The sequence below is a fragment of the Oncorhynchus kisutch genome, linkage group LG29 (genome assembly GCF_002021735.2).
Source record: "Oncorhynchus kisutch isolate 150728-3 linkage group LG29, Okis_V2, whole genome shotgun sequence".
In the NCBI taxonomy this organism is placed as follows: Eukaryota; Metazoa; Chordata; class Actinopteri; order Salmoniformes; family Salmonidae; genus Oncorhynchus; species Oncorhynchus kisutch.
In genome coordinates, this window is record NC_034202.2 from 30295382 (window position 1) to 30315375 (window position 19994).

Sequence of the window (19994 nt, forward strand, 5' to 3'; positions counted from 1 at the left end):
AACATGAGTTGGTTCTGCTCTGTGGATCTGTTCTCTCCATAATTTGTGTCATGGGACACACTAATTTTAGACTATTCCTTACAGACTGTATGGGCACATTAATATATATGTAGATATGTAGCCTATTTTGCTGATTAAATAGCCTAGCATAGTTAGGCCAATTTAATTTTAAAATCTTAACTGGGCAGTTTATTCGGCTAATAGATCTTCCAAGTTTATTTTTCCAATGTTCTGCTTCAATAGGCCTATCACAGCCAACATGGGCTAAGTGATTGGATATTATTCGACTGTGTTGCTATATCAAAGCAATAGCTTGATTTTGACTGAGTGTCTAAGTAAACTTTGTCATTGAGAAAAGGAGACGAGGAAATCACGTCAATGATATTGGAATGCAGCCGCCGCCGCATTCGAGCTAAACGATCCGAAAGAGGAAGGAAACTGTTGCGCTGTTACGCCATTTTGACTCCCAGAGCTCGTATTTTCTAATGTAATCTCGGGCCTCCGAGCCACAATGGTGATTGTTTACCAAAGTAGTCTTGGGCCTGTCAGCTGATCAGTCTCCTAATCCGACAGAAATTTCTGAAGGGCCCTGGACTATTGAATACTAAGAGAAGGTAATCAACCCGAATCATATGAATCCAATATAACGTTATTGTCAATTCATTGCAACTGGCTAGTACATTATGATAAACCACGCAGATTAGCTAACGTTAGCTGTTGTTACATTTTCGTTCTGTCAGTGTCACCTGCCTGACTACGATTAGTTTAGCTCTATCTAGCTAGTATGAGTTGCTTGTTTGTGTAATAAACAACTGAAACTTAAGACTGTATTTCAGAAATGTTGTAGTTGTATTATGGTCTGTAGAGACTAGTTAGCTAGCTTCATAGCTTGTTGTTTTTCTCCTGCTTTTACCAAGCAGATGGTATCGAAGCTCTCCAGGTATTATCACTGAGCAAGTTTACATGTCACTGTACCAATGAATGAAATGTGATGATTCTGTGTGGTTATGGTGAATTATTTTCATTCCATTAAGTAATTAAAGTTATTGAAACAGTTTATCAATATATAACTAGTGTCATGTCTTTCACGTGTCGTCATAGTGGAGTGTCGCATGATTGATCTCTGTTTTTCCTCTCCTTACTCTTTGCAGACACACACACACACTCAGGATGGACACTTCCAAGCTTCCTAAGATCCGTGATGAAGAGCGGGAAAGCGAGTTTGGATATGTGCATGGCGTTTCTGGTCCAGGTCAGTGTCTGCAGTTCAAATCAAGGATCCCAGGCTCTGGCATGGGAGTGATAACTCTCATGCCTGTGCCTATGGCTTTAGTTCAGTGAGCTAACAATGCTTTCAGCACATGCTATAGCACCTGCTCAATTCAGCCTGCTCATTTCCAGTATGGCAAAAATATATATTTCGACTTGTTCATGTAGCCAGACTGCCTGCTACTTTTCAATAACATGTTTTCTGTCATCTGTTCTTTGTCTAACCTGCTTAATCAACAGTGGTGACGGCCACCGCCATGGCAGGAGCGGCCATGTACGAGCTGGTGCGTGTGGGTCACAGTGAGCTGGTGGGAGAGATCATCAGGCTGGAGGGAGACATGGCAACCATTCAGGTCTACGAGGAGACCTGTATCCTTTCCAGTCATACCTTCTCAACTAGACATACAGTTACTCCCACCTTCAGTAACTGTTGACGGTTCACTTACTTTTGTGTACTTCCATTCTGATGTATTCTAGCATATCCTCTTGTCCGGCATATTACTTGGCTATATGGTTATTTTTCCTGAACGTACGTCACAGCTGGTGTGTCTGTCGGAGACCCTGTCCTTCGGACAGGAAAGCCCCTGTCTGTAGAGTTGGGTCCGGGAATCATGGGGTCCATTTTTGATGGCATCCAGCGGCCCCTCAAAGACATCAATGACCTCACTCAAAGCATTTACATCCCTAGAGGAGTCAACATTGGAGCCCTCAACCGTGACCTCAAGTGGGAGTTTACACCTGGCCAGAGTCTTAGAGTAAGACAACAATGTATTTCCTTGTGAGTGTGTAAGCAAGGTGTGTTTGAATGTGTCTCCACTGAAATATGATCCATCTCCTGAATCTACATATTCTGTTCTCTCCCCCCTGTCCATCTCTGCCTCAGACTGGCAGTCACATAACAGGTGGGGATATCTACGGCACGGTCTTTGAGAACTCGCTGATCAAACACAAGTTGATGCTGCCTCCCCGGAGCAGAGGCACTGTCACCTACGTGGCCCCACCTGGAAACTATGATGTCAATGTGAGTAGAGCCGGGACGATACCAGTATCGTGATACTCGTTAGTATCGTGGCAAGGAAACAAAACACAAAGCGGGATTTATTTATTTATGAAAACAGCCCTAATGTTGGAAACAAACATCATTATGTTTTCATCCGGAGTCACATTTATGTATTTTCCAAACTATAGTACACAATATTTTACATAAAGCAGGTTTTTAAAGGACCAAAGAATTTGGTCTGCTTCGTGTAAATGTTTGGCATGGGAAAAAATATTGCCATAATGGTATCGTCACAGCCCTAAATGTGAGTCACCCTCCACCTACTAACATCTTTACAGCTGAATGGCACAATGCCATTATCTTGTCTCTGTTGTTTGGTAAAATTTAGTGTGTTTCGACAGGATGTGGTGCTGGAACTGGAGTTTGAGGGTTTGAAAGAGAAGTTTACCATGATCCAGGTCTGGCCAGTGCGACAGATTCGCCCGGTCACAGAGAAGCTACCTGCCAATCACCCCCTGCTCACTGGCCAGAGAGTGTTGGATGCCCTCTTCCCGTGAGTATACACATCTCTACTTTCTTTTCCTTTTTTCTACTGGCCCATTCCCACTTCATATCCTTTCATCCTGACCTTTACTTAAGCCTCTGACAAGTCACCTACTTCTGGCTCTGTGTTTGTCTGTGCTCACAGGTGTGTCCAGGGTGGTACTACTGCTATCCCAGGAGCCTTCGGTTGTGGCAAGACTGTGATCTCACAGTCCCTGTCCAAGTATTCCAACAGTGATGTCATCATCTATGTGGGCTGTGGAGAGCGTGGAAATGAGATGTCTGAAGTGTTGAGAGATTTCCCTGAGGTTAGTGATAGTCCGTGTGTCAAGTTCTAATCATTGACATGTTAATGAGATCAGTGAATTACACTACTTTGGTGTCTGGCATAGCCGATCACCAGTTTGTGATGTGTTTTCAGTCTGACTAATGGTATTCCTCCCTGCTCCATAGCTTACAATGGAAGTGGATGGAAAGGTTGAAAGTATCATGAAGAGAACAGCTCTAGTGGCCAATACTTCCAACATGCCTGTCGCTGCTAGAGAGGCCTCTATTTACACAGGTACCAGGCGATCACATTACAGATGGCAACCTATAAAGCTGGTGTCGGCTGTTTTGAATCATCATCGTTGTTGGTAGTTGTACATCTTTTGGTCTGGAATGTGGGGGGATTAGCCACCAGTCACCACTCATTCTCATAACCTTGTGGTGACTGGAATTCTGTGCCTCTGATTCTGACTGCATCTACTTTGTTCCACTGCAGGAATCACTCTGTCTGAGTACTTCAGAGACATGGGCTACAACGTCAGCATGATGGCCGACTCCACCTCCCGGTGGGCCGAGGCTCTCAGGGAGATCTCAGGACGATTGGCTGAGATGCCTGCTGGTGAGTACAATAAGCCAATAACAATAGTATAAAAAAAACATGCTCTATCACAGCAACATGTCTGCCATTTTGAGCCAGTCAGAGCTCTGTGTGCTGTTTGTGCACAGACAGCGGGTACCCTGCCTACCTGGGAGCCAGACTGGCCTCCTTCTATGAGCGTGCTGGCAGGGTTAAGTGCCTAGGTAACCCAGAGAGAGAGGGCAGCGTCAGCATTGTTGGAGCGTGAGTACTATATCATTCTACCAGCAGGGGGAACCTCTATCACCCCCCATACCTCCTGACACTAAGGGTCAGACAGGTTCTGTACCAGTCCTGCAACACAAGATACCTGAACCATGTATTCTTCACCTTGGAATGTATGATACAGTGATGGCAGACTGGTGTCTGAATAACTTGGCCTGGTGTTATTTCCCCTAGTGTGTCTCCCCCTGGTGGAGACTTCTCTGATCCTGTTACTTCAGCTACACTGGGTATTGTACAGGTAATGCCTCAATTGTGTATATATATTACAATTTTATTGACAATTTTAAGTTTCGACAATTCAAACCTTTACTCTTCCTACTCCTCATTCCTGTTTTTATCTTCTCTCTTTCTCCATCTCTCAGGTGTTCTGGGGTCTAGATAAGAAGCTGGCTCAGAGAAAGCATTTCCCCTCTGTCAACTGGCTGATCAGCTACAGCAAGTACACGCGGGCGCTGGACGAGTACTACGACAAGCACTTCCCTGAGTTTGTGCCGCTTCGCACCAAGGCCAAGGAGATCCTGCAGGAGGAGGAGGATTTGGCTGAGATTGTACAGCTTGTAGGAAAGGTGAGGCTGAGCTCATGTGAGGAAGGGTTATGGGTTGATATACTGCCTAGGTTGATGGTTGGCATGTGTATGCACGCACTAGGCACTTATTGCTGTCCCCCATGTCAACTTAACAACAGGCATCTCTCGCTGAAACCGACAAGATCACATTGGAGGTTGCTAAACTACTCAAGGATGACTTCCTGCAGCAGAATGGCTATACTCCGTATGACAGGTAAATACACACTCTGGCACACGTTCATCTGTGTCATAAACATGCTAAAATGACTTAATCATCGGTTATTAAGCCCATATTGGTTAATTAATTCAATTTTTTGCCCTTTTCCTGAAGATTCTGCCCTTTCTACAAAACGGTGGGCATCCTTTCCAACACAATTGCATTCTATGACTTGGCGCGACATGCAGTGGAGACCACTGCTCAGAGTGACAACAAGATCACCTGGTCCATGATCCGGGAGCACATGGGAGAGATCCTCTACAGACTCAGCTCTATGAAGTTCAAGGTACATGCTTGTTCAGCCCCTTTATCCATGTTCATCTGCATTCAAAATCAACTTCCTCAATCACTCTACCAACTCTGGCCTTTGTACATCCACTGTGGGACTTTGTCTTGGGGTGTCATTGTGTCTCCTAGCCTCAGTGTCTCTGTGTACCTGTTGTTTCAGGATCCAGTGAAGGAGGGCGAGGCCAAAATTAAAGCAGACTACTCTCAGCTGCTGGAGGACATGCAGAATGCCTTCCGTACCCTGGAGGACTGAGCTCTCACCTCCCTCCCCTCCTACACCCAGTGCTCTCTGGCCCCTGTTTGTGAATGTCTACTTAGGCCAGTGACAGTCAAACCTCAGTCATTCCTCCACATTCCAACACGATGGTCGACCCCTTTATTTCAACCATGCTCTTTTAATTTCACCATACTGTCATGTACAAGGCAGTAATGGAATATTTTTTTCTCTCAGTTTTCTCAGAATTCATGTTTACCAAATCTATTACCATTAGCAATACCATAATCCGTTACCCCATCGTATGGATGTTCTCCTCCTCTCCCTTCAGCCCCCTTGTCATCCATGAAGAGCACACGACTACAGCCCTGGTTACAGACAATAATCAGTGGACCCCGATCAGGTACTACACTTGTACTTAACTACTAGCTGAAACACGTGGAGTGTTACTTCATCTCCCAGGTATGACTGACCACCACCAATAGATGGTTGGCAAAAATGGGAACGTACACAGGGGTAAAGGGACAGAGGCACCTTGTTTATTTCAGGAGGTTGAGGCCCTCTTCCTCTCAATGCCTCTTAGATGGTATTTTGTGTTCTTACTTCTCTCTGTGGATATTTTGATGTTGTTTTTCTGTTGTGTGAGACAGAAAGTGTATGCGTGTGTGTATTAGAATCAGTTGCCTCCAACTTGAAGGCATATTTATGTCACATGCATTGTGTAAGTCTAAAGAAAATAAATGAATGGGAAATAATAATTTGCCTTGTGTTTTATGCTGGATAGAATAGTCAGACGCGTTGACTTTTTCCACATTTTGTTACATTATAGCCTTTTTCTTAAATTTATATATTTTTAATCAATCTACTCACAGTACCCCATAATGACAAAGCAAAAACAGGTTTTTAGTCCTTTTTGCAAGTGTATCAATTTTTCCAAAAACGATCACATTAACATAAGTATTCAGACCCTTTAATCAGTGCTTTGTTGAAGAACCTTTGGCAGCGATTACATCCTACAAGCTTGGCACACCTGTATTTGGGGAGTTTCTCCCATTCCTCTCTGCAGATCCTCTCAAGCTCTGTCAGGTTGGATGGGGAGTGTCGCTGCACAGCTATTTTCAGGTCTCTCCAATGTTCGATCGGGTTTAAGTCCGGGCTCAGGCTGGGCCTCTCAAGAACATACAGAGACTTGTCCCGAAGCCACTCCTGCGTTATCTTGTTGGAAGGTGAACCTTTGCCCCAGTCTGAGGTCCTGAGCACTCTGGAGCAGGTTTTCATCAAGGATCTCTTTGTACTTTGCTCCGTCCATCTTTCCCTCGATCCGGACTAGTCTCCCAGTTCCTGCCGCTGAACAACATCCCCACAGCATGATGCTGCCACCACCATGCTTCACTGTAGGGATGGTGCCATGTTTCCTTCAGATGTGATGCTTGACATTCAGGCCAAATAGTTCAATCTTGGTTTCATCAGACCAGAGAATCTGGTTTCTCATGGTATGAGAGTCCTTTAGATTCCCTTTGGCAAACTCCAAGTGTGCTGTTGCGCATTTTAATGAGGAGTGGCTTCCGTCTCGCCACTCTGCCATAAAGGCCTGATTGGTGGAGTGCTACAGAGACTGTAGTCCTTCTGGAAGGTTCTCCCATCTCCACAGAGGAACTCTGGAGCTCTATCAGAGTGACAATCAAGTTCTTGGTCACCTCCCTGACCAAGGAGGCCCTTCTCCCCCAATTGCTCAGTTTGGCCGGGCAGCCAGCTATAGTAAAAATCATGTCCAATCAATTGAATTTACCACAGGTGGAGTCCAATCAAGTTGTAGAAGTATCTCAAGGATGATCAATGGAAACAGGATGCACCTGAACTCAATTTCAAGTCTCAAATCAAAGGGTCTGAATACTTATGTAAATAAGGTATTTCTGTTTTTATTTTTATGTAACCTTTTAACCAGGCAAGTCCGTTAAGAACAAATTCTTATTTACAATGACAGCCTACCCCGGCCAAACCCGGATGACGCTGGGCCAATTGTGCGCCGCCCTATGGGACTCCCAATCACGGCCGGATGTGATACAGCCTGGATTCAAACCAGGGACTTTAGACTAGAGCACCACTCGGGAGCCCTTTTTTAATACAATTGCAAACATTTCTAAACCTGTTTTTTGATGTTTCATTATGGGGTATTGTGTGTCGATGAGGGGAAAAAATGTTTTACTCCATTTTAGAATAAGGCTGTAACGTAACAAAGTGGAAAAAGTTGAGGGGTCTGAATACTTTCCCGAATGCCCTGTACATTTATTTATAATGTACTTCTAATGCACAATTACAGCAAGTAACCTTGACGCCACGAAGGACATCATTTCCCGAACAATTGTTAGTCTTTCTCATATACTTTATTAATGCGTTTCCTCTTTCACAAAAACGTTTTTACTTGGATGAATCCAAAATGGAAAAAGGTAAGGGCATCAGACTTTGCACCTGAACGTGGCACAGCAAAATGAAGCTCCTCATACGGCAACTATTTGAACCACTAGACAGTAACCAGTAACAGTAACCAGTTTTCCATCGAACCTTTTTATGCGAGTAAAGTACCTGTTTCATAAATGTCATGACAGGACTGATGGAAATGACACATTTGTCAGTAAACTTTCCAAATTTAGACAACAAAATATGCTAGACAAAGTAGGATATTTGGTGTCATGGGATAACAAGTCTGCGTGGTTCTCCCACTACGACTCCGGAAAGCATGCAGTTCATTAGGCTAGAGATTAAATTAATTATGATGAACTTCACAGGGTGGTGAGCTTGATGCTACTTTCCAATAAATATCAAGGGTTTTATTCAAGTTTCACATTTTTGTCACATGCACAAGTACAATAAAATGCCTTTCAATAACAATGTAATACTAAAACTTAGTTAAGGTATGTTTATTTAACCTTTATTTACCCCAGGCAAGTCCGTTAAGATCAAATCATTATTTACAATGACGGCATAGGAACAGTGGGTTAACTGCCTTGTTCAGGGGCAGAACGACAGATTTTTACCTTGTCAGCTCGGGGATTTGATCTAGCAACCATTCAGTTACTGGCCCAACACTCTAATCACTAGGCTACCTGCCACCGTAGAACAAAAACACACAAGAAATAAAAATAAGAACATGAGGAAGATAGTAAGCATACTATATACAGGGTCAGTTGCAGTACCATATTTACAATGTGCAGGAATACTGGAGTGATTGAGGAAGGTACACTGTATATACAGTGTATGTGGACACTTCTTCAAATTTGTGGATTTGGCTATTTCAGCCACACCCATTGCTGACGGGTGTATAACATTGCATGGCTGTGTAATCAATCTCCATAGACAAACATTGACAGTAGAATGAACTTAATGGAGAGCTCAGTGACTTTCAATGTGGCACCGTCATAGGATGCCACCTTTACAACAAGTCAGTTCGTCAAATTTCTGCCCTTCTAGAGCTGCCCCGGTACACTGTAAGGGCTGTTATTGTGAAGTGGAAATGTCTAGAATCAACAACGGCTCAGGTGTGAAGTGGTAGGCCACACAAGCTCCCAGAACGGGACCGCGGAGTGGTGAAGCATGTAGCGCATAAAAATCGTCTGTCCTCAGTTACAACACTCACTGCCGAGTTCCAAAATGTCTTTGAAACCAACGTCAGCACAATAACTGTTCGTCGAGAGCTTAATGAAATGGGTTTCCATGGAGAAGCAGCCGTACACAAGCCTAACATCACACTGCGCAATACCAAACGTCAGCTGGAGTGGCGTAAAGCTCGCCACCATTGGACTCTGGAGCAGTGGAAACGTGTTCTCTGGAGTGATGAATCACGTTTCACCATCTGGCAGTCCGACGGATGAATCTGGGTTTGAAGGATGCCAGGAGAACGCTACCTGCCCAAATGCATAGTGCCAACTGTAAAGTTTGGTGAAGGAGGAATAATGGTGTGGGGCTGTCTTCCATGGTTCATGCTAGGCCCCTTAGTTCCAGTGAAGGAAATCTTAACGCGACAGCATACAATGACATTCTAGACGATTATGTGCTTCCAACTTTGTGGCAACAGTTTGAGGAAGGCCCTTTCCTGTTTCAGCAGGACAATGCCCCTGTACACAAAGTGAGGTCCATACAGAAAGGGTTTGTCGAGATCGGTGTGGAAGAACTTGACTGGCATGCACAGGGCCCTGGCCTCAACCCCATCTAACACCTTTGGGATGAATTGGAATGCCGACTGCGAGCCAGGCCTAATTGTCCAACATCAGTGCCCGGCCTCACTAATGCTCTTGTGGCTGAATGGAAGAAAATACCCGCAGCAATGTTCCAACATCTAGTGGAAAGCCTTCCCAGAAGAGTGGAGGCTGTTATAGCAGCAATGTTCCAACATCTAGTGGAAAACCTTCCCAGAAGAGTGGAGGCTGTTATAGCAGCAATGTTCCAACATCTAGTGGAAAGCCTTCCCAGAAGAGTGGAGGCTGTTATAGCAGCAATGTTCCAACATCTAGTGGAAAGCCTTCCCAGAAGAGTGGAAGCTGTTATAGCAGCAAAGGGGGGACCAAATGCATATTAATGCCCATGATTTTGGAATGAGATGTTCGACAAGCGATGTTCGACTTTTGGTCATGTGGTGTATGTAAGGTGACTAGGCATCAGGATATATAATAAACAGAGTAGCAGCAGCGTCTATGAGGATTGTATGTGAGTGGGTGTGTGTCGAGTCAGTATAAATGCATGTGCATATTATGTGTGTGTGAGCAAATGATTGTGTGTGTGAGAGTGGGGAAAAAAGATAGTCTGTGTAGCTATTTTGTTAGCTATTTAGCAATCTTATGGCTTGGGGATAGAAGCTGTTCAGGAGATTGTTGGTATCGTATCACTTGCCGTGCGGAAGCCGAGAGAACAGTCTGGAGTCTCTAACGATTTTCCGGGCCATCCATTCACACCGCCTTATTTAGAGGTCCTGGATGTCAGGGAGCTTGGCCCCAGCCATGTACTGGCCTATCCGCACCACCCTCTGTAGCTCCTTGCGATCGAAGGCGATGCTGTTGCCATACCAAGCAGTAATGCAGCCAGTCAAGATGCTCTCAATGGTGCAGCTGTAGAACTTTTTGAGGATTTGAGGGAAACATTCTGAGCCTCCTGAGGGGAAAGAGGTGCTGTCGCACTTTCTTCACGACTGTATGCGTGTGTTTGAACCATTCGCTAGCTAGCTGTAACAATGTATTTGAGAGACAAGTGCTCATTGTGTAAATGTATTTATATTTTCAATAAACATTGGAAAATAAATCTAGTTTACATGTTGTCAACAATCTAAGACAACCCTGTCTGTTTTGCCCCATAGTTGCGCACACGTCGGTTTTGTTTCTAAACCACTAACCTGTCTACAACGCAACATTTGTTTGTGACATAACCACCAGTAGAGTTGAAAATGCGATGGAAACCCATTTAACTTGTTTTTTTTATCCCATACAGGGGAATTAACCGCAAATGTAATTTTCATGTGCACTATGCGATCACGCACAGCTTTTTATCCTCAACCATTCAATCTGATGGAAACACATCTCTGGTGGGAAAATGCACATATTGTTTTTATGTGGATTTTAGAATATTCGCATGAAAATCTGTCACCAATTGGATGGAAACCTAGCTACTGTCATAAAAGTTGTCTCCTTCAAAAGAAACAATTCACAAAAATGTCTAGTTTAAAAAAAAATCCTGTATTGAAACATTGTTTCTTTACGTCAAACCCAAAATATGTAAATAATAGAAAATAGTTGGAAAACAAAAACAAACAAGTATTTTTCTCAATTGCATCAAAATCAGCTTATACAGTACTGTATACATCCAAAACAACTTGTAATGTAATCTTATTGAGCATCACTGTTTCCCACGGTTCTGAATGCTGTTTTTAAAAGGAACACACAGACCGCACTGTAAATAATTGTCCTGATATGGAGTTGGTCAAGTAGACTTTTGATAGGAAGGAATAGGTTCAGATGTAGTCAGGGAGAAACCGTAGCAAGTTAATAAATCTGTACCACTGAGAAGGTCAATTATTTTGAAACCCTCGCCTCTTTGACACAGACCCACAGTTCACTCTCTCACCTGACAACCACACCACTAATCAAGGTCCTTGCAGATGCTGAGCTTAATTCCACTCCCCTCCACAGTGGTGCCATTATGGGGAGACAGTGGCAAACTCTTGATGTGTTCCTCAGTATCATGGAGAAGTTCCCAGCAACGGGATTCCCGGAGAAGAATGCCCAGCCTGCAAAGGTATCCTCAGACGTCTGGTTACCCTCTAGTATGGTGTGCCTCTCCTCATGCCCATGGAGCACCAACTATACCTCCATCTGGGTCACCTCCAGACAGCAAGCAGGAGAAGACCACACTGTCTCCCGCCATCGCGTTCTCTTTATCGGGCTGCTACTGCACCATGAGGCCCCCCTCCTCCACAACCAACTCCCTCCTCCTCCATGAGCCCCCCCCCCCTCCTCTAGAACTGAAATCAAATTGTTTTGTCACATGTGCCAATTACAGCAGTTGTAGACCTTACAGTGAAATACATACTAACAAGCCCTTAACTAACAGTGCAGTTTTCTGAAAATACTAAATTACTAAATAAAGAAAAGTAAAAAAATCTAAAATAAAAAAAGTAACACAATAAAATAACAATAAAGAGGTTATATACAGGAGGTGAAGTGATAATAAACAGTGAGAAGCAGCAGTGTAAAAACAAAGGGGGGGGGGGGAGTCAATGTAAATAGACCGGTTGGCCATTTGATACACTTTTGCAGCAGTCTTATGGCTTGGGGGTAGAAGCTGTTAAGGAGCTTTTTGGACCTAGACTTGGCACTCCGGTACAGCTAGCCATTCGGTAGCAGAGAGAGCACTCTATGACTTGGGTGACTGGAGCCTTTGACAATTTTTTGAGCCTTCCTCTGACACCGCCTAGTATATAGGTCCTGATGTACTGGGTCGTGCGCCTTACGGTCGGATGCTGAGTAGTTGCCATACCAGGCGGTGATGCAACTAGCCAGAATGCACTTGATGGTGCAGCTGTAGAACTTTTTGAGGATCTGGGGACCCATGACAAATCTTTTTAGTCTCCTGAGTAGGAAAAGGTGTTGTCATGCCCTCTTCACGACTGTCTTGGTGTGTTAGAACCATGATAGTTCATTGGTTGTGTGAAGACCAAGGAACTCTCGCTCCACTACTGCCCCATCGATCATCTCGTTTGTCTTGCTCACGTTGAGGGAGAGGTTGTTGTCTTGGCACTACACTGCCAGATCTCTGACCTCCTCGCTATAGGCTGTCTCATCATTGTTGGTGATCTGTCCTACCACCGTTGTGTCGTGGTGTTGGAGTCATGCTTGGCCCCACGGTCGTGGGTGAACAGGGAGGGGACTAAGCTTAGTGATGAGCTTCGTGGGCACTATGGTGTTGAATGCTGAGCTGTAGTGAATGAATAGTATTCTCACATAAGTGTTCCTTTTGTCCAGGTGGGAAAGGGCAGTGTGGAGTGCGATTGAGATTGCGTCATCTGTGGATCAGTTGGGTCGGAATATAAATTGGAGTGGGTCTAGGGTTTCCGGGATGACAGTGTTGATGTGAGCCATGACCAGCCTTTCAAAGCACTTCATGGCTACCGATGTGAATGCTACAGGGCAGTAGTCATTTAGGAAGGGTACTTTCGCTTTCTTGGGCACAGGGACTATGGTGGTCTTTTTATTTATTTATTTTATTTCACCTTTATTTAACCAGGTAGGCTAGTTGAGAACAAGTTCTCATTTGCGATGCGACCTGGCCAAGATAAAGCGTAGCAATTCGACACATACAACAACAAAGAGTTACACATGGAATAAACAAAACATACAGTCAATAATACAGTAGAACAAAAGAAAACAAAAAGTCTATATACAGTGAGTGCAAATGAGGTAAGATAAGGAAATAAATAGGCCATGGTGGCGAAGTAATTACAATATAGCAATTAAACACTGGAATGGTAGATCGGCAGAAGATGAATGTGCAGTTAAAGATAAATAAATACCAGTATGGGGATGAGGTAGGTAGATAGATGGGCTGTTTACATATGGGCTACGTACAGGTGCAGTGATCTGTAAGCTGCTCTGACAGCTGGTGCTTAAAGCTAGTGAGGGAGATGGGAGTCTCCAGCTTCAGAGATTTTTGCAATTCGTTCCAGTCATGGGCAGCAGAAAACTGGAAGGAAAGACGACCAAAGGAGGAATTGGCTTTGGGGGTGACCAGTGAGATATACCTGCTGGAGCGCGTGCTACGAATTGGTGCTGCTATGGTGACCAGTGAGCTGAGATAAGGCGGGGCTTTACCTAGCAGAGACTTGTAAATAACCTGTAGCCAGTGGGTTTGGCGACGAGTATGAAGCGAGGGCCAACCAAAGAGAGCATACAGGTCGCAATTAGAGCGTACAGGTCGCAATGACACTGTGATAGACTGCATCCAGTTTGTTGAGTAGAGTGTTGGAGGCTATTTTATAGATGACATCACCGAAGTCGAGGATCGGTAGGATGGTCAGTTTTACGAGGGTATGTTTGGCAGCATGAGTGAAGGATGCTTTGTTGTGAAATAGGAAGCCGATTCTAGATTTAATTTTGGACTGGAGATGCTTAATGTGAGTCTGGCAGGAGAGTTTACAGTCTAAACAGACACCCAGGTATTTGTAGTTGTCCACGTATTCTAAGTCAGAGCCGTCCAGAGTAGTGAGTGCGCAGGTGCGGGCAGTGATCGATTGAAAAGCATGCATTTAGTTTTACTTGCGTTTAAGAGCAGTTGGAGGCCACGGACGGAGAGTTGTATGGCATTGAAGCTCGTCTGGAGGTTAGTTAACACAGTGTCCAAGGAGGGGCCAGAAGTATACAGAATGGTGTCGTCTGCGTAGAGGTGGATCAGAGAATCACCAACAGCAAGAGCAACATCATTGATGTATACAGAAAAGAGAGTCGGCCCGAGAATTGAACCCTGTGGCACACCCATAGAGACTGTCAGAGGTCCGGACAACAGGCCCTCCGATTTGACACACTGAACTCTATCAGAGAAGTAGTTGGTAAACCAGGCGAGGCAATCATTTGAGAAACCAAGGATGTCGAGTCTGCCAATAAGAATGTTGTGATTGACAGAGTCGAAAGCCTTGGCCAGGTCGATGAATACGGCTGCACAGTAATGTCTCTAATCAATGGCGGTTATGATGTCGTTTAGAACCTTGAACGTGGCTGAGGTGCACCCATGACCAGCTCTGAAACCAGATTGCATAGCGGAGAAGGTATGGTGGGATTCGAAATGGTCAGTAATCTGTTTGTTAAGTTGGCTTTCGAAGACCTTAGAAAGACAGGGTAGGATAGATATAGGTCTGTAGCAGTTTGGGTCTAGAGTGTGACCCCCTTTGAAGAGGGGGATGACCGCGGCAGCTTTCCAATCTTTGGGAATCTCAGACGATACGAAAGAGAGGTTGAACAGGCTAGTAATAGGGGTTGCAACCATTTTGGCAGATAATTTTAGAAAGAGGGGTTCCAGATTGTCTAGCCCGGCTGATTTGTAGGGGTCCAGATTTTGCAGCTCTATCAGAACATCAGCTATCTGGATTTGGGTAAAGGAGAAATGGTGGGGGCTTTGACGGGGTGCTGTGGATGGTGCCGGGCAGTTGACCGGGGTAGGGGTAGCCATGTGGAAAGCATGGCCAGCCGAAGAGAAATGCTTATTGAAATTCTCAATTATAGTGGATTTATCGGGGGTGACAGTGTTTCCTAGCCTCAGAGCAGTGGGCAGCTGGGAGGAGGGGCTATTATTCTCCATGGACTTTACAGTGTCCCAGAACTTTTTGGAGTTAGTACTCCAGGATGCAAATTTCTATTAGAAAATGCTTGCCTTAGCTTTTCTAACTGCCTGTGTATATTTGTTCCTAACTTCCCTGAAAAGTTGCATATCACGGGGGCTATTCGATGCTACTGCAGAACGCCACAGGATGTTTTTGTGCTGGTCAAGGGCAGACAGGTCTGGAGTGAACCAAGGACTATATCTATTCCTAGTTCTACATTTTTTGAGAGGGGCGTGCTCATTTAAGATGGTGAGGAAGGCACTTTTAAAGAATAGCCAGGCATCATCTACTGACGGGATGAGGTCAATGTCATTCCAGGATACCCTGGCCAGGTCGATTAGAAAGGCCTGCTCACAGAAGTGTTTCAGGGAGCGTTTGACAGTGATGAGGGGTGGTCGTTTGGTCGCAGACCCATTACGGATGCAGGCAATGAGGCAGTGATCGCTGAGATCTTGATTGAAAACAGCAGAGGTGTATTTGGAGGGCGAGTTAGTTAGGATGACATCTATGAGGGTGCCCGTGTTTAATGATTTGGGGTTGTACCTGGTACGATCATTGATAATTTGTGAGATTGAGGGCATCAAGCTTAGATTGTAGGATGGCCGGGGTGTTAAGCATGTTTAGGTCACCTAGTAGCACGAATTTAGAAGATAGATGGGGGCAATCAATTCACATGTGGTATCGAGGGCACAGCTGGGGGCAGAGGGAGATCTATAGCAAGCGGCAACAGTGAGAGACTTGTTTCTGGAAAGGTGAATTTTTAGAAGTAGAAGCTCAAATTGTTTGGGTACAGACTTAGGCTGCAGAGTTCTGTATTACTATCTATCTTTGCAGTAGATTGCAACACCGCCCCCTTTGGCAGTTCTATCTTGGCGGAAAACGTTAGTTAGCGATGGAGATTTCAGGGTTTTTGGTGGTTTTCCTAAGCCAGGATTCAGACACGGCTAAGACATCTGGGTTGGCAGAGTGTGCTAAAGCAGTGAGTAAAACAAACTTAGGGAGTAGGCTTCTAATGTTAACATGCATGAAACCAAGGCTTTTACGTTTACAGAAGTCAACAAATGAGAGCACCTGGGGGGTGGGAGTGGAGCTAGGCACTGCAGGACCTGGATTAACCTCCACATCACCAGAGGAACAGAGGAGAAGTAGGATAAGGATACGGCTAAAGGCTATACGAACTGGCCGTCTAGCACGTTCGGAACAGAGAGTAAAAGGAGCAGGTTATTGGGCACGATAGCATAGACTCAAGGCATAGTGTACAGACAAAGATAAGGTAGGAAATGAGTACATTGGAGGTAAACCTAGGCATTGAGTAATGTTGAGAGAGATATAGTCTCTAGAGATGTTTAAACCAGGTGATGTCCTCGCACATGTAGGAGGTGGAACAACATGGTTGGTTAAGGCATATTGAGCAGGGCTAGAGGCTCTACAGTGAAATAAGACAGTAATCACTAACCAGGACAATAATGGACGAGGCATATTGATATTAGAGAGAGGCATGAGTAGCCAAGTGAACATATGGGTCCAGTGAGTGGTTGGGCTGGCTGGGGACACGGCGATTCAGACAGTTAGCAGGCCGATGCTAACATGCTGACAGTTAGTAGGCCGGGCCTAAACAAGCTAGCAGCTAGTAGACCAGGGCAAGCTAGCAGTTAGCAGGCTGGGTTAGCAAGTAAGCAGTTAGCAGGGGCTAGCAGTTACAGACCGGGCAGGCAAGCTAGCAGTTAGCAGGCCGGGGCCGGCAAGCTAGCAGACCGGGGTCTGCTTGACACATGTAGGTATTGCAGACTCGGTCAGTGAAGACACTTGCCAGTTGGTCCGTGCATGCTCTGAGTGCACGTCCTGGTCATCCATCTGGGAATGCCTTGTGATTGTTGACCTGTTTAAAGGTCTTACACACATCGGCTACAGAGAGCCCTGCCACGTCCGACAGAGTTGGTGTAGTAGGATTCAATAGTCCTATATTGACGCTTTGCCTGTTTGATGGTTCGTCTGAGGGCATAGCAGGATTTCTTATAAACATCCAGATTACTGTCCAGCTCCTTGAAAACAGCAGCTCTATTTTTTTTATTTATCCATTATTTTACCAGGTAAGTTGACTAAGAACATGTTCTCATTTACAGCAACAACCTGGGGAATAGTTACAGGGGATGAATGAGCCAATTGTAAACTGGGGATTATTAGGTGACCATGATGTTTTGAGGGACATATTGGGAATTTAGCCAGGACACCGGGGTTAACACCCCTACTCTTACAATAAGTGCCATGGGATCTTTAATGACCTCAGAGAGTCAGGACACCTGGTTAACAGCCGATCCGAAAGACAGCACCCTACACAGGGCATTGGGATATTTTTTTTTAGACCAGAGGAAAGAGTGCCTCCTACTGGCCCTCCAACACCACTTCCAGTAGCATCTGGTCTCCCATTAAGGGACTGACCAGGACCAACCCTGCTTATCTTCAGAAGCAAGCCAGCAGTGGTATGCAGGGTGGTATGCTGCTGGCTAGCCTTTAGCTTGGTGCGGATGTTGCCTGTAATCCATGAGTCCTGGTTGGGATATGTACGTACGGTTACTGTGGGGACGACGTCATTGATACACTTTTTGATGAAGCCGGTGACTGAGGTGGTATAGTCCTCAATGCCCCACAAGGCCCCCCTCCTCCATAACTCCCTTCTCCTTCACAAGGCCCCCCTCCTCCACAATTCCCTCCTCCACAAAACCCTCCTCTTCCACAACTCCCTCCTCATCCAGAAGGCCCCCCTCCTCCACAACTCCCTTCTCCTCCACAAAGCCCTCCCCATCCACGAAGCCCTTCTCCTCCACAAAGCCCTCCTCCTCTACGAGGCCCTCCTCCTCCACAAGGCCGTCGTCCTCCACAAGGCTCTCTTCCTCCACTAGGACATCAGTACGGACATCAGAAGACAGTTAAGTGTTTTTTTGTCTCAGAGCTAGGCTCTGATAGTGCCGTCACTGTTGTGGTGTCTGTTACAGGACCTTCGGTATGGGCAGCATCTTGCATGGGGTTAGAAGCACCAGAGAATCCCCCCGGTCAACGAGAGAAACAGTTTAGACACACACGCACGCATGCAACCAAATACACACACACACACTCTCTATACAGATATTGCCCTTACAACAGTTCACACATTCTACTAAGGACAACAAGGACATCATGGATTTACACAGACATTTAATAGGAGAATAGGCAAACTGCCAAGACATCACAGCATATCTGACAGTGTCAAAATTCTACAACTGAACTTAAAACACATCTGGAGTATGTGCTGCATGTGCATGTGCATGAGTATGTGCTGCATGTGCATGTGCATGAGTATGTGCTGCATGTGCATGTGCATGAGTATGTGCTGCATGTGCATGTGCATGAGTATGTGCTGCATGTTATTATCCTTTGCATAAGTAATACCTTTTTTGGAATATTTTCACATTTTGATATCATGATGGGATTTCAAAAGGAAAGGTTGACAGCAACATAAAAACTCTCAGTGGTGGCTTCAAGTCATCACACACAGGCAGATGCCTTACAACAACCTCCTCAACTCTATTAGGTCTCACACATAGGCCCACACCAGTGGAGGCTAATGGGAAGAGCTATAGCAGGGCAAGGTCATTGTAATGGCTTGAATGGAATAAATGGAATGGTATCAAACACATGGAAACCACACGTTTGACTCTGTTCCACTGATTCCATTCCAGCCATTATACTGATCCCGTCCTCCTATAGCTCCTCCCACCAGCCCCCAGTGGTCTACACTCGTTCATTCCACTTTTGCTGACAACAGCTGTACATGCTAGTCAGACATTGCACTTGTTATTGTCTGCGACTGACTGCATTAACCCCACCAAAATAGATTAGAGAGTCTGTATCTGACAGAGCTTATGTGCGCCAGGCATTTTAACTGCTGCATGGTTCCGGACTACAGCTTGACTAATGGGACCATACCCAATAGCCTGTGGCAGGGGGAGCTTCATCCTGTGTATTGATCCAGTCCATCTACACTGCATCACCAGAGTGGACATTACTGTAAAGTGAAAATTCAGCTGTCTACCGATATCCCAATGTGTGTGTGCGTGCGTGTACGTGTGCATGCCTATTGTGTGATAATTTTATATTTTTTTACAAGTGGAATCTATAGAGAAATCTAAATATGCACACTTTTTAAAATGTATTTCATGTCATTCACTTGTGCACAATAACATTTTTGCATAACCCTATAATCAGAATCCATGTAAACTGGTACAAATTACATAAATGTTTGTTTTTTTCAACTGTTTGTGTGCATTGTGAGTCGCACTCACAATTATCTGTCAGTAGACAATTGCCTGTTTTGGTTGTTTGCTGCACATTGGGGCTTGGTACTAAGATTCCTCATTTTGGTTAGAGCTATAATATGTCACCTCTTAATATGCACATTTTTATTTGTCAAAATTCAATTATAATTTAGTTTATTTTCAGTATATAACCTTACATCAGAAAGCACTGCTTTTGTATTACTCCACCTATTAACATAATGTGTTTAACTAGAGTTATACATGACCAGGGCATAGATACACTTAGAGTTGGATTCCTGCTTCCCATCACACATACACTTGACTCCTCCAGAGTCTTCTCTGTGAGGGTGGGGATGGGTTATATTGCTGGCTGGAGGAAATATGATGAGGAAGGGTGGGTCTGTCCCACGGATCTTCCCACTCTCCTCTTGCATGACTATGTCGCCTGTCTCGTCTCCCACACCAAGTCAACTCAGTGTGGATCAGGGCTGTTGTTGGACTTTTTAACACCTCAGTGTTATCATCCATGGAAAGGGACACCCATGATATACTGTCCATGTAGCAGCAGCACCACCAGGCTAAAGTTACCTAAAGTTTTCCAAGCCAACAATTCGGCAGCCGTA

The 19994-nt window shown here is 44.9% G+C and overlaps 1 protein-coding gene across 1 annotated transcript; it reads left to right on the forward strand.

The window, feature by feature from the left end:
• Positions 1–360: 360 nt before the first annotated feature.
• Positions 361–5984, forward strand: LOC109874002 (V-type proton ATPase catalytic subunit A-like). Its single transcript, XM_020465737.2, has 15 exons — positions 361–614; positions 1152–1252; positions 1510–1638; positions 1810–2024; positions 2153–2290; positions 2671–2822; positions 2958–3120; positions 3266–3374; positions 3576–3698; positions 3806–3920; positions 4116–4179; positions 4304–4507; positions 4627–4721; positions 4839–5010; positions 5173–5984. The coding sequence occupies exons 2-15, from the start codon at positions 1171–1173 to the stop codon at positions 5263–5265; spliced, it is 1854 nt and encodes a 617-aa protein (XP_020321326.1). The 5' UTR covers positions 361–614; positions 1152–1170; the 3' UTR covers positions 5266–5984.
• The last annotated feature ends 14010 nt before the right edge of the window (positions 5985–19994 follow it).